A 14,643-nucleotide genomic window follows, 5' to 3' on the forward strand; every position below is an offset into this window, starting at 1 on the left:
TTGTGGGCGATCAGGCCGGCAGGCAGAGTGGTTAGGGGCTATCAGGCAGGCAGGCAGGTGAGCGGTTAGGGGCCAGAAGTCCCGGATTGCGAGGGGGATGTCCGACTGCTGGTTTAGGCCCTGTACGGAAATCCCCCCGAGGGGTAACAGATTGGAGAGGGTGCAGGCCGGGCTGAGGGACATTTCCTCCTATGTGCATGAATTTCATGCACCAGACCACTAGTCTTATATAGTAAAAGCCTAACATGCTAAGTGTCCAGTCATCCTGTTGGCCGTTCAACCAATCAAAGCGTAATATGTTAATGATATGCTAAGGCTGCTCAACCGCTCACTATGACGTGCACTGACCACCAGGGGCAGAGAGTCGACTGGTTGACCAGTCGCTGTGATGTGCACTGATCACCAGGAGGCAGATGCTCTGACTGGTAGGTTAGCCTGCTTGATCAGGACTGAGCGAGACGGGCTGGACATGCCCTAGAGCCCTCCCACGGTTCCTCCCCGGCTGGCCAGCCTCCCACATCCCTCCCTGGCCCTGATTGTGCACTGGTGGGGTCCCTCCTCCTGGCCTGCGCCCTCTCACAATCCAGGCTGTGCCCCCCTCCCCCAAGTGCTTGGATTTTGTGCACTGGGCCTCTAGCATAGAATAGTTTCATTACCCTAAAAGTCACCAGTGCTCTACCTGTTCATCCCTCCCTTTTTCCCCCTAAACCACTAATCTTTTTTACTGTCTATAAGTTTTCCAGAATGTCATGTCATTGGAATCATATGGTGTATAGCCTTTTCATACAGGCTTCTTTCGCCTAACAATGTCCTTTCAAGATTACTCATTTTTTATGGCTTGATAACTTTTATTTTTTGTACTGAATAGTATTCCATGTCTGGATGTACTATAGTGTATTTATCCATTCACTGACTGAAAGACAGTCCTGGTTGCTTGCAAGTTTTGACAGTTATGAGTAAAGTTTCTATAAACATTCACATGCAGGTTTTTGTGTGGATACTAAGTTTTCAACTCATTTGGGTAAATATAAAGGAGCATGATTGGTGGATCATATAGTTAAAGTATATTTAATTTTATAAGAAACTGCCAAATTGTCTTCTAAAGTGGCGACACTAATTTTGCATTCCCACTGAGAATGCAAAATGAATGAGATTTCCTGATGCTCCACATCCTTGCCGGCATTTGATGATGTCAGTGTTCCAGGTTCTGGCTATTCTAATAGGTGTGTAATGGCATCTCGTTGTTATTTTGATTTGCAATCCCCTAATTACATACGATGTTGATCATCTTTTCATATGCTTAATTACCATCTGAATATTTTCTTTTAGCCCTGTGCTAAAAGTATCCAATATATATTGACATTTCCAAACCAAGCATGTGTTACAATATACCCAACTCTCAGAAAAGCAATGGCCAGAAAAATGAGAAAATTTAAGACTAAATAACGACAGCAGCTTTTCTTTAGAAAAATAAAATGAGGTTATAACCAAAGTTAGTTTCTGAATGACTCATTTGTAAGTCAAGCATGGAAAGCCCTTTATCGTGGTGAGTTAATTGAACAATGTGATTGTAACAGCTGAAGAAATGTATCCAGAGAAAATAAACGTAGGACCATTAGTCTTTTGGTGAGAACAGTTGTTTGAAGAATTGAGGACATTCAGAGCATCAATAGTCAATTATAAAACAAGGCCAGTTATTTTGATAAGTCAACAGGTATTACCAATACTGCTCAGTTGTATACATATTTGAGAAGGCAGTGCTGAATTTGAAGTGACTAAAGAATTAGCCTCTATGAATAGTTAGCAAAGAAATAGGTGAAAATATTTTCAAACAAGACTTACTGTGGTGATCATTTCACAGTATATACAAATATTGAATAATTAGGTTGTAACCTGAAACTAATTTGTTTTATGTTAATTATACGTCACAAATTTAAACATAAAAATGTGTTTTTCTCATTATTAATAGACTTGTGTTTTTAAAAATTATACAAAATTGTTATTTTTCTGTTTTGAATTTCATCAATTAAAAAACTAGTGGAAGATTTCTTTTCCTTTCTCATTATTTAAGTTGCTACATAGTAACTTTAATGTTGTCTCAGCCACAGAGCCTAAAATATTTATTATATGGTCCTTATAAAAGTTTGCCAATTCTTTAATTGATTGATGTCAACTTGTGATAGAGAAACATTTCCCACTGCTTCTTTTCCTTATGTTACTTTATAATACAGGTATATTCTGGTATTTCAAAAATATCTCTTGTATAAATGTAATTTTCATAGAAGATTGATAGTTGCAATAATTTTGAGTTGAATGACAGTTCCACAAACTGAAATATGTGTTCCTAATTTAATTTTCTTTATGAATTATTTTAGTTCTGGTGTTGTTTGGGAGATGAAACCAAAACAGAAATGGAAGCCTTTTAGTCAAAAGCACATAATGTTACTGGAACAATCCTATAAGAAATATCAAGCAGCAAAACAACATGGCTGGATCAAACTAGACAATAATTTTGAGGTATGTCAGAATTTTTTGTTTTTGATTTTATGTATGTACTAGAGGCCCGGTGCACAAAAATCTGTGCACTGGCGGGGGAAGGGGGTGGGGGGAGGTGTCCCTCAGCCCCACTTGTGCCCTCTCACAGTCTGGGACCCCTCGGGAGATAACCACCTGCTGGCTTAGGCCCGCTCCCCGGGTGGCAGATGGCAGGCCTGATCCCTCGGTGTCTGCCCCGCCCCCCCGGGGCGCGCCCAGCCGTTTGTGGGCGTGGCCAGTGGCAGATCGCTGTGGTCCCGCCCGCCAGCCCTGGGTCGGGTCCCATAAGGGCCGCCTGCCACCAGGGTCGCAGATAGCAAGCCCGGATGGCAGCGGGGCAGGCGGGATGGCACTGTCCCGCCCTGCCTGCAGTATGCAAATTAGCCACCATCTTTTGTTGGCGTTAATTTGCATATTGCGCTGATTAGCCAATGGGAGGCGTAGCGAAGGTACAGTCAATTACCATGTTTGTCTATTATTAGGTAGGATTTTGTTGGTGATGGTGCTAATAAGTAAAATTTTACTATCCAAGTGAAAATGTGTGTGTGGAAGCTAATTTATTAGTAAATAAACTCATTTATTAGGATTAGCATAACTAATATTTATTAATATATTTTTATTAGTATATTTTTAATTAAAATACATTGTTATTAAATCATATGCTGTAGTACATTTTAATAATCTATTTACAAGACAGACAGTTTCACAGAATTAGTTTTGTTGTCAGATTATGGAGAAATTAAGATTGGTTGAAATATTTTTTTATTGGTATTGAATTATACCAATATGTATTGCCTAATAAAAACTTGTACAAAATTATATATTTTAATAATGGAAAACTTGCTCAATTAAATTAATTAAATGTGATGATATGTCCACAAAGGAGGGGAGATGTCCACAAAGGTGTACATAGGCCCTTCCAGTGTTGACTCTGAAAGTTAATTTGCTCCAAGAAGACCCCAGAATCTTGACTGCAATTTCTAGCTTGTTCTGATTCAGTCATACAGCTTTTTGTCTTTGTTATCTGATGGTTGAGTTTGCATTGGCTACCAGATATCCTCCCCATCCTTCCCCCTCCCCCATAAATGTCAGCCATGCGCAAATGAAAATAAATAACTGTACAATTAGTGTCAGTTATAAATAAGCTGTCAACTATTCATTGTTTAACTTTGTTAAAACAAAGTTTCAAAATTATCTAGGATTATCCATGACTATTGAAGATTTTTTAAAAAATATAAAGCATGAATTCCTTTAAGTACAGTTTATGTAATTGAAAAGTTCTCAGTTGTTTTCGTTTTCCTCATACCTTTAGTATAAAAGTGATGATTCTGTTTCAAACATCTCAACTGTATTTCACCTTAAGGTAGATATTTTGGTGAGGCAGAAATTAAGATATTTTTCCCTTTCAATTTGTGAGTAAATGAGTATTTAAAATGGGCCACAGTGCTAATTAATTCCTGCTCATCACAAACACATGTTCTTTTTTTCCCCCCCAGGTCAATTTTGATAAAACTCCAATGGAAATGCGCCTCCCTGTTCCGTGCCCTATAAAACGAGATTTTTTATCAGGAATTCAAATTGAATTTAAGCAGTCTCCCCACCAGAGAAGTTTGAGGGCCAGATTGTATTGGCTTCAGGTACCACTGTCATCCTCACTTCAGTACCTATACAGACTGTTCCTGACTTACGATGGTTCGAATCACAATTTCTGGACTTTATAATGGTGTGAAAGCAATAAGCATTCAGTAGAAACTGTACTTTGAATTTTGAGTTCTGATATTTCCCCACATTAGTGATATGCAGTATGATAGTCTGGTGATGCTGGGCAGAGGCAGCAAGCCACATCTCCCCGTCACGTGATCACAAGGGCAACAACTGATGCTCTGCAGGGTAGTATTAAATACATTTTTGACTTAAGATATTTATCGGTATGTAACCCCATAACCCCATCATAAGTGAAGGAGCGCCTGTATCTAATCACTTTGGGAGTCTTGGGGATTCTAGCATACATTGTAATTAATGTCTTTCTTTTCATTTGTATGTTTATTCTCCTTCTCTAAAATATCCTGTGGATTCAACATATTATTACCATCAAAGTCCAAAGATCTTGTCACGTTGAGACTATTTAATTTGACCAGTTAGCCTGCAAGAGTGGTTCCTTGAATTGAAATTGTTGTTTTTAAATACTCCTTTGAATTTTTCATGAGACCCCCAAATAGCATTTTCTTTTGTCATTCTACCTGGGCTATATTGGAGGTTGTTTGGGCAGCTGCTTTGCTTGTTCCCTTCTTCTTTCCTTTCCTCTCTCCCTCTCTCTTTTTTTTCCTTCCTTTTAACTGCTGGATATTATTTAGGACATTTTTATTCTTTTTCTTCTTTCTACCTATCATTGGATTTCATATCCAGTCTCCATTTACATTTTATTTAAACATAGTTAAAATCTCACATGATCCATAGGTACAAGTATTTCCATTAATGATGTACATGCTGTGTAATGTTAATGCAATGATGAGGATATTTACATATTCCTTCATATAAAAAAGCTTGCCCTTGCTGAGGTATATAAGAATTTTAGATTTAAGTGAAACTTCTAATAGTACCACATATACATACGGATCCTTAATTATGATGAAATTTGTGACATCTTCTATAGTATTGTCTCTGAAACGAAAAGTTTAAATTATTTGTAATCCTGCTGAGTTACTTTTCTTTTTTATCCCCCCAGGTTGATAATCAGTTACCAGGTACAATGTTCCCTGTTGTGTTTCATCCTGTGGCCCCTCCAAAATCTATTGCTTTGGATTCAGGTAAAAAACAAAAAAACAAAAATTAAGTTGAATATTACTCTGTGTCAGGCAAAAGTTATTTAGCTGGTTATATTCTCCTCTGTCAACCTGGAATAATAAATCCTCTTGTTTAATTTCCTTTTTGTTTTATATAAATAAGGAATTACATAAGGAAATGTGTTTTTGAATCTGAAAAAAAATTAAGTTGAGATATACTCTGTTTATAAAAGTTAAGTAAATATTATTTTTACCTAATAGAAAGCTTGATTGCCTCTTTCTTGTTTTATTTCTTCCCCGTAGAACCCAAACCTTTCATTGATGTGAGTGTCATCACAAGATTTAATGAGTACAGTAAAGTCTTACAGTTTAAGTAAGTACATTTTCCTTTATTTATCTAAAGGAATTTAAAAATGAGACTCTACTTTGAAAATAGTAAATTATTTTCTACCTGAACATATTAATCCACTTTTGGTCAAGTAATTTTCTATGTTGAAATAATTCCTTCAAATGCCTTCTCCACTTTGTTACTCTAATTAGTATATAAAATAGTTAGTGAAATATAAATGACATATGTATTTGTGAGATGTATTCTTTAAAGTAATCGCTGTGGACTCTAAAGAAAGGATAATGCATGCTATATCATCTCCTTGTATTTGTCTCTTCTGTAACATGATAAGTGTGGGAATTTGGGACTTTAAATGCTAAGTATCACCTTCAGTGAAATCTGTAATGAAAAAAAAATCTCAGTCTAAGTAAAGTAGACTTTGAGCTTGTTAACATGACACTTTTTAAGAGATAAAGGAATAAGTACTGTGGCTTTTGGCAAAAATTGAAGTTGAAACATTGAAAATTACTAGGTTTGATAGAAACCCTTTTCCATTAAAAAAAATGTTTTCCCTCAGGTATTTTATGGTCCTCATTCAGGAAATGGCCTTAAAAGTTGATCAGGGATTTCTGGGAGCTATAATTGCATTGTTTACCCCAGCAACTGACCCTGAAGCCGAAAGAAAACGGGTAACAATTTTTATTTCTTGGAAAAATTATAAAACTTGAAAAATTAAATCAGCCATTTTTTTGAAATAACTGTAGTAGAAGAAGAAAATTAAAATAGAAATTCTTGATTTATTTCTTTTTCAGACAAAGTTAATCCAGCAAGATATTGATGCCCTAAACACAGAATTAATGGAGACTTCAATGACCGATATGTCAGTTCTTAGTTTCTTTGAACATTTCCATATTTCTCCTGTTAAGGTTTGTTGTAATTATTATTTTGAAAATTTGGCAGAATTGTTGTAGAACTTTTAAAGGGGCTGTGTATAATCATGGGTTTTAATTTGTTGCATCAAATATTTGGTGGAATTTTGTTTGATAAGTTGAAATAATTAAGATAGTTCTCTGTAACATATGTATAACCATAATTCCCACAGAGAGACCACCAGAGCGTGCTTTCTAGTCTTGAATTAATAGCCCCTTTATTCAAGGAAGAAGCTGACAAAAGCATTTCTTAATTAAGCAAAGAAGTGCTCACCAACCTTTAATGTTTTGGTTGCACTTTGTAACTACTACCACTGCTTAAACAGAAAGCTATAATGGGTGCCCTGACCAGAATGTAAAAACGCTGAAGTTGCTATTATACTGTTGATGTGGTGTTTTTCACTCTTCCAACATCTGATTGTAACTAAGGGAGTAGAAAATTGGATACCTTTCACTTGCCTGATTTTGTACTTTATGAACCCATTTCCTTTTCTTCTTTTGTTGTTCTTTGTAGGTTTTATAGGAGAAGGTGACTGCTCAGGAAATTCACAAATGCTATCAACCATAATGCTGTAAACTTGTGTAATGGGGCAGATTAACAACTAAGTAACTCTAAAATATTGATGACCCATTACATTTTCAAAAACTGTTCACAGCACATTATTTTCGGTAGCATTCACCAATCCATTCAGCTAAGTGAGGGATTTATAAAATGGAATTATTTTAAATTGACGTATTAGTTTGGTGGTATCAAACATAACCAGTGTTAGGTTTAAAATTGATATTGTTTTATGTGGTAGTTTATATACAATTTCTTTTGCATTAAGCGGAAATAAGTTATTTCTGAGATTGAATAATACCTTCAAGAAATATTTATTGAATGGCCACGATCAAAGTTTCTGTGGGAGGTATAAAGTGACTTCATGGAGTTTATAATCCAAGGCAGTGATGGCGAACCTCTGACACGCGTGTCAGAGGTGACACGCGAACTCATTTTTTTGGTTGATTTTTCTTTGTTAAATGGCATTTAAATATATAAAATAAATATCAAAAATATAAGTCTTTGTTTTACTATGGTTGCAAATATCAAAAAATTTCTATATGTGACACGGCACCAGAGTTAAGTTAGGGTTTTTCAAAATGCTGACACGCCGAACTCAAAAGGTTCGCCATCACTGATCTAGGGAGTATTCAGGTTTTTAGGCACACTGGGAATTGTGCCATGAAGTTGAATAATTAAGGTTATGAACTATAGTTACTTTCTTATCCCATGGTGACTTTGCCCTAGAGAAAGGCTGGATCTCTATCCATCTAAGCTTACCTTTCCTGGATCCCAACACTCTCTTGACTCTGCAGATGGGCAAAAGTCCACATCTAAGAAAAAAACCAACAACCAGGCTTTCCTGGCCTTACCCTAAGTCTGTTCTATTGAACTCTATCTGGGTTAGGTGGAATGCCTAGGGAATGGCAGAATGAGAAAGGAGAATCATCTGTTCTGTTTACACAGGTCACAATTTGACCTTGTTTTCTGGCACTGTTGCACTAATGATACAGCACACAGTAGAATAAGCTAAATGGGAATGTGAAAGTCTCATGTTTCAGTACTGAGGTGAAGGGGCAAGTGGAAGCTGAATACATTATTATTACACTTTTAAAAACTTATTTAGCAACTTGCTAATGGTTGCCATAATGGTCACTTATTGTTACTTGTTATTATTTTTACTTGTAATTGTAACAATTGTTATAGTTAATTGTTGCCATAAGTTATTTACCTAATTGGATGAAAATAATTGATTATCCATTTTGACTGGTAGCTTACTTGTGCGCCATTTGACATTTTTCGTCCTAAAATGATTATGCTATTTTTTTAAACGTTATTTTGGGCCCTCCATATAAACACAATCACATTTATACACTTCGAATAAAATTGTAGCTCTAAATTTGGAGCAGACTAATTTATATTTCACAAAATATGAGAATCAGGTAAGAATGAGTTATTCTGTGATAATTATATACTGAGTAACAAATAATGGCTTTCTTTAGGACCCTAGTGAAAGATACAACATTTGTTTGTATCTAAAATATCTGTATGTATATTTTTTTGTTTTGTTTTTACCTTCTATTTATTGAGTATTATTTTTCTTCTAGTTACATTTGAGTCTGTCTTTGGGTTCTGGAGGTGAAGAATCAGACAAAGAAAAACAAGAAATGATTGCAATTCATTCCATCAATTTGCTATTGAAAAGCATAGGTGCTACTTTGACTGATGTGGATGATCTTATATTTAAGTAAGATTTATGTTAAAGTACATTGGGAGACTTTTGTACCAAGGTTATCTTTCTGGATATTAATTTCCTTCATTTTTGCTAGAATGTTAGCTTAGAAAAATGATAAGTCTTACTACTTAAACTTGAAGAGTTTGGTTCCTTTCTAGTTATTCTCTTTTGGTATGCTTATTTTACTCACAAAGATAAGGTAAAGAATCTTGTGTTTTCTTAAGTTATTAATATCTTGATAATACACTAATGTAGATTAAAATTGAATTATTTTAGTAGTTTATATATTGACCATTTTTTAAAACAATTATATTTAGAAATATGTAGCTACAGGGTAAGATTTCAGTATAATCATAAGGCAAATTATAGATTATAACTCTTTGCTGCATCTAATAGTATAATACTTAATGTGTGCCAGAAACATATATATTCAAGGAATGTTTATCGAATTGAATATTCATCTATAGGATTAGAACAAGTAGTTACCTTGGAGAAAAAGACATATATCACTTTCACCTCAATTGTACACTATTAAATTTCGTGGACTCAAAGAATTAAAGATAAAGTTCAAGTTGAAAAGACTAAGAAAAAATAGAAGTTAATTGCTATCAGGTCTCTGAATAAAGTAAGTCTACGTTTAAAAGTAAAGGAAACACTTTATAACAAAATCAAGAAATTTTAAAAAAATAATTGAGAAAATATGACAAATATGACACAAAGGATTAAGAATCTTCCTATTTAACATTCATGAGAAAAAGCTAAAGATTCCAATGCCACATTGCCAGAGACAGTAAGAGATAACTCATAAAAGGGAAGGTACAGTGGCTGATAGAGATCTGAAATATTACATTTTATTATTTATCAAAGAATATATGAAAGTTATAGCAAATTATCAAAAGATTTCAAAATATGAGCAATTCTAGTACAAAAAGGGGGTGAGCCTGAGAAAAGGGTACCTTTGAAAAAACCTGTATGAATGGAAAGTGATATATATCAAGAGTCTTAAATGTTTTTAGTCTTTCACTCAGTAATTATTTTGGGGAGAATTCCATAAAAATATCTTTAAATTTAACCAAAGAGTTATATTCAAAATTTGGAAATGCATGAGAGGAAGAATTGTTATGATACTTTACACAAAAGTGTTACATAGAATTTTGAATAACAGAGATAAATATTTATTCGCAACTAGAGATCTGGTGCATGAAATTCAGGCATGGGTAGGGTCTCTAGGCCTGGCCAGTGATCAGGGCCAATCAGGGCCTTCCTTCCCGAGGCTGCCGGCTGCTGGCCAGGGCCGTCCTTTGTTCCACGCTGCCCCCGGTGGTCACCACATGTCATAGCGAGCGGTCGAACTCCCAGTTGGTTAAAATCCCGAGGGGACAATTTACATATTAGCCTTTTATTATATAGGATGTTAAGTGTAAAACTGCATACAGAATTTAAACATTTTAAAATTGTATAGAAGAGAAAAGAAGGGATTCAAAAGTGGTAATCACGGAAAGAAAAATTTAAAAATCCACTGTACGGGGGGATTATGGTTGACTTTTTTAAACCTTTTTATTTTTTTATGAAAGACTTGTATGAGAATGTACTATTTAAATAATAAATTTGTTACCATAATGTCAAGATCTCAAACGTATATGTGGCAGATGTACAGATCTAATTGTAAAAGAATTAGCAATAATTAATCATTGAAATTTTAATTATCTTACTTTCAGAATATAATCTTAATACCTTTGAATCTTTCTTCTCCCAGACTTGCTTATTATGAAATTCGATATCAGTTTTATAAAAGAGATCAGCTCATGTGGAGTGTTGTTAGACATTACAGTGAACAGGTAATTTCTTATCATAATATCTCATAAGGAATATTCTTCATAAAATGTCAAAAGAAAACATTTGTATGTGATTGTGTGGTATTCAGTAATGTTTACCTAATTTATCCCAATTTGCAATCTTATTACTTAGTAGCTTCTTGAATGATTAATTTCTATTTCTTTTAGTTCTTTCCCCCTCTATATACCTATTTAAAAGTTTCTTCTGGTGCCCTTTTCCCTTTGCAATTATATATTTATTCACTTTGGGAAAGAATAATGACTTAGGAATCATTACACTTTATTTTTTTCAGTGACTGCAGTTTCTAAGTATATTCTAGTAGAATTGCAAGAGGAATTCTAAGCCAGGTTCCTCCTCATGACTCAGTTACTCTGTGGTTCAGTTTGACTACTCAGAATTAGTAGTTGTTTCAGGGCACAAGAGCACCCTTGCTTACTGTGGTACTCCAAGGTACCATTCTCCTGCCTTCATCTGTTGGAAGGTGCTTTCTCCTGTGGTGTGTAGAGACATTCTGGTTATTAAATGTTCACATAAGCATAGATTTTTATTTGTTTTTCTTTTGGTTGTTATTCCCTATTTAGTTTCATAGTAATAGTGATGATAATAATATTAAAATTAAGGAACAATTACTGAATTATATATTCACTTAATGTGCATACTCAGTCATGCAAGGTCAGTATAATACACCTCCCATTTTACAGATGAGAAGACTGAGGCCTAGAGACTCAGTGCCTTGTCTAAAGTTATATAACTGCTAAATGGCAGACTGTGCCTCAATCCTAGTTCCATCTAATTTGAAAGCCCCATGTAAAGTACTAGCATACTGCCTGCCACATTGTGAAATATTAATTAGTGAACATCTAGTGAACATAGTACTGGTTATTCTGCATTGCTTTCATTTAACAACCTAATTTAACCAGTACTCCCTCTTTTTCCTGTCATATCATAATGTTGTCTCTTCCAATAGTTGTAAAGGACTTAAATTCCTTTTTTTTTTTTTTTTTTTTTTTTTTAGTTCTTGAAACAGATGTATGTCCTTGTATTAGGCTTGGATGTGCTTGGAAACCCATTTGGATTACTTAGAGGTCTGTCTGAAGGAGTTGAAGCTTTGTTCTATGAACCCTTCCAGGTATTGGTCTTTTATTTATTTTAAGTATAGCTATAGGACAGTGGTCGGCAAACTCATTAGTCAACAGAGCCAAATATCAACAGTACAACAATTGAAATTTTTTTTGAGAGCCAAATTTTTTAAACTTAAACTATATAGGTTACATTGTTATTAACTTAATTAGGGTACTCCTAAGGCTTAGGAAGAGCCACACTCAAGGGGCCAAAGAGCCGCATGTGGCTCGCGAGCCGCAGTTTGCCTACTACTGCTATAGGAAAATGGATGTTCTCTTTTATTAATGACAAATAATTTGTATTTTAACTGTATTTGGGAATTGAATAATATTCAGATTACAAACATACAACAGAAAGCAACAAACTAACAAAAACTCATAGGTACAATATTGTGGTTACCAGAGGGAAAGGAGGGAGGACGGAGTTAGAAAAGGGTAAAATGAGTCAAATGGTGACAGAAGGAGACTTAACTTTGGTGGTGAACACACAATAATGTAGTATACAGATGATTTATTATAGAATTGAACTCTTGAAACTTTTAGACTCATTAACCAGTGTCACCCAATTAATTTAATAAAATGTAAATATATATATCAATATTCTATTTTTTTATTTAAAATTACTTGAGATGACATTAAAAGATTGTTTTAGAATTAATTGAGCACTTCTGTTGTCTGGGCAATAAAGCATGCCCACATTTTCCAGGATTTAATTGTACTTGTAAGGAAGAATGCTACAGAGATTAAGACCATTTCAAGGCTGTTTCACCACTATGGAAGGAACTAATGGGGCATTAAAAGCTGACTTAGTTTTATATTCAGGTTTTGCTCTAACCTGTTCTCCTCCATTTAAAGGATCCAGGAGCCCAAAGTAGTGAAGGTTTCAGAAGGACAAAGCAGAGAGAATAAATGGGAGCACAAGGAAGCCAATACTGTGTGGGCTCAGTCTTGTTACCAGTGGGGCTTGTTTAGCATTCTTTTTTTTAAAAATGTAGAAAATAACATTTATTTTTTCCCCTTTATTGATTAAGATATTACAAATTAAATGTAGGAAATAACATTTACTTTTTTCCCCTTTATTGATTAAATATTACAAATGTGTCCTTATCCCCCCTAATGTCCTCTCATCCCCTCAATCCTGCCCTCAACCTCACCCCTGTTGTCCACATCCATCGCTTATGCTTATATGCATGCATACAAGTCCTTTGATTGATCTCTCCCCCTCACCTCCACCCTCCCCTACCTTCCCTTTGAGTTTTGAGCATCTGATCGATGCTTCTCTGTCTCTACATCTGTTTTTGTTCATCGGTTTATGTTGTTCATTATAATCCACAAATGAGTGAGAGCATGTGATATTTATCTTTCTCTGACTGACTTACTTCACTTAGCATAATGCTCTCCAGTTCCGTCCATGCTGTTGCAAATGGTAGGAGTTCCTTCCTTTTTACAGCAGCGTAGTATTCCATTGTGTAGATGTACCAAAAAAAAACAACACCTTTGTTTAGCATTCTGATGGAACTTGGTGCTGAGAGGGCAGCTTCCGATTGTGACTGAGCCCAGGGGTTTACTCCTATTCAATTTTTGTCATCTTAGAGGGTATGTTGAGATCAGGTGGGTTGAAAGTGTCTTCAAAAATAATAGGTGTTCCATCAATATTTGGGTTTGAGGGCAAAAGCTGTGTCATCACATGTTATGGCTCGTTATAGATTCTGTATCTTCATGGAAACCCTGAAATACTAGATTAACGGTCTTAAAGTTATTCTATTTTAAATAGCAATTTTTTGTTTCTTATTTTTGGCCAGGGTGCTGTACAAGGCCCTGAAGAATTTGCTGAGGGGTTAGTGATTGGGGTAAGAAGTCTCTTTGGACACACAGTAGGTATGTACCACATACTTATGTATATATATGTTTTATTATAATAACTAGTGACCCGGTGCACGGATTCATGCACATTGAAAGGAAATTAATTAGAAGGTGGCTGGCAGTGTGGGACTGGGCGAGATGGGCTGGACATGCCCTGGAACCAACCTCCCTCGGTCCCTCCCCGGCCTGCCACACCTGGGGTGGCGCTGTGGCTCGGGGGCATCTGCGGAGTGAGCGAGGACCCTCTGGCAAGTGGGGTCCCTTGGCCTGGCCTGTGAGGATTGGGCTGAAACCAGCTCTCCGACATCCCCCGAGGCATCCCGGAGTGCGAGAGGGCACTCTGCAAAGTTGCTCTCGTACAGGGTATGGAATGCAAATGCAAGTGTGTAGTAAACTAGATTCGGGGCCGACAGTGTCCCAGCAACAACATAACCCAGGGCCGAAGGTGGAATCACACGGCCCCGTGAGGAATCGGGCTCCCTCCTCTCTGGTTTCGGGATGGGTCACCTGAGAACCACCACTGCCAAGTCACCACAGCTCAGCAGCTCCTGCATTGAGCGTCTGCCTCCTGGTGGTCAGTACACGTCATAGCGACCAGTCAGACGGTCGGACCCTTAGCATATTAGCCTTTTATATATCTACTAGAGGCCCGGTGCACAAAAATTTGTGCACTCGGGGGGCGGGGGGAGGGGGGTCCCCCAGCCCGGCCCTGGGACCCCTCGGGAGATAACGACCTGCTGGCTTAGGCCTGCTCCCGGGTGGCAGAGGGCAGGCCCAATCCCTAAGTGCAGCCCCTGGTCAGGCTCAGAGCAGGGCCGATTGGGGAGTTGGGGCGCCGCCCCGTCATGCACAGAGCAGGGCAGATCGGGAGGTTGCGATGCTACCCTCAGTCATGCTCAGGGTAGGGCCGATTGGGGGGTTGGGGCCCCGCCCCCTGTCACACTCAAGGCAGGGTCGATGGGGAGGTTGCAG

General features: G+C 36.7%; 1 protein-coding gene across 1 annotated transcript in view; it reads left to right on the forward strand.

The window, feature by feature from the left end:
• The window catches only part of VPS13C (vacuolar protein sorting 13 homolog C (S. cerevisiae)), a 182,912-nt gene that overhangs the window by 159,785 nt on the left and 8,484 nt on the right, over positions 1–14,643 (forward strand). The window contains exons 67-76 of the mRNA XM_014535515.1: positions 2,376–2,517; positions 4,032–4,172; positions 5,261–5,342; positions 5,622–5,691; positions 6,224–6,335; positions 6,459–6,572; positions 8,724–8,863; positions 10,608–10,689; positions 11,703–11,816; positions 13,611–13,686. Of these exons, the coding sequence (XP_014391001.1) occupies positions 2,376–2,517; positions 4,032–4,172; positions 5,261–5,342; positions 5,622–5,691; positions 6,224–6,335; positions 6,459–6,572; positions 8,724–8,863; positions 10,608–10,689; positions 11,703–11,816; positions 13,611–13,686 (1,073 nt within the window). The remainder of the gene's footprint in view (positions 1–2,375; positions 2,518–4,031; positions 4,173–5,260; positions 5,343–5,621; positions 5,692–6,223; positions 6,336–6,458; positions 6,573–8,723; positions 8,864–10,607; positions 10,690–11,702; positions 11,817–13,610; positions 13,687–14,643) is intronic.

This window comes from Myotis brandtii, unplaced genomic scaffold, assembly GCF_000412655.1.
Source record: "Myotis brandtii unplaced genomic scaffold, ASM41265v1 scaffold144, whole genome shotgun sequence".
NCBI classification, from domain to species: Eukaryota; Metazoa; Chordata; class Mammalia; order Chiroptera; family Vespertilionidae; genus Myotis; species Myotis brandtii.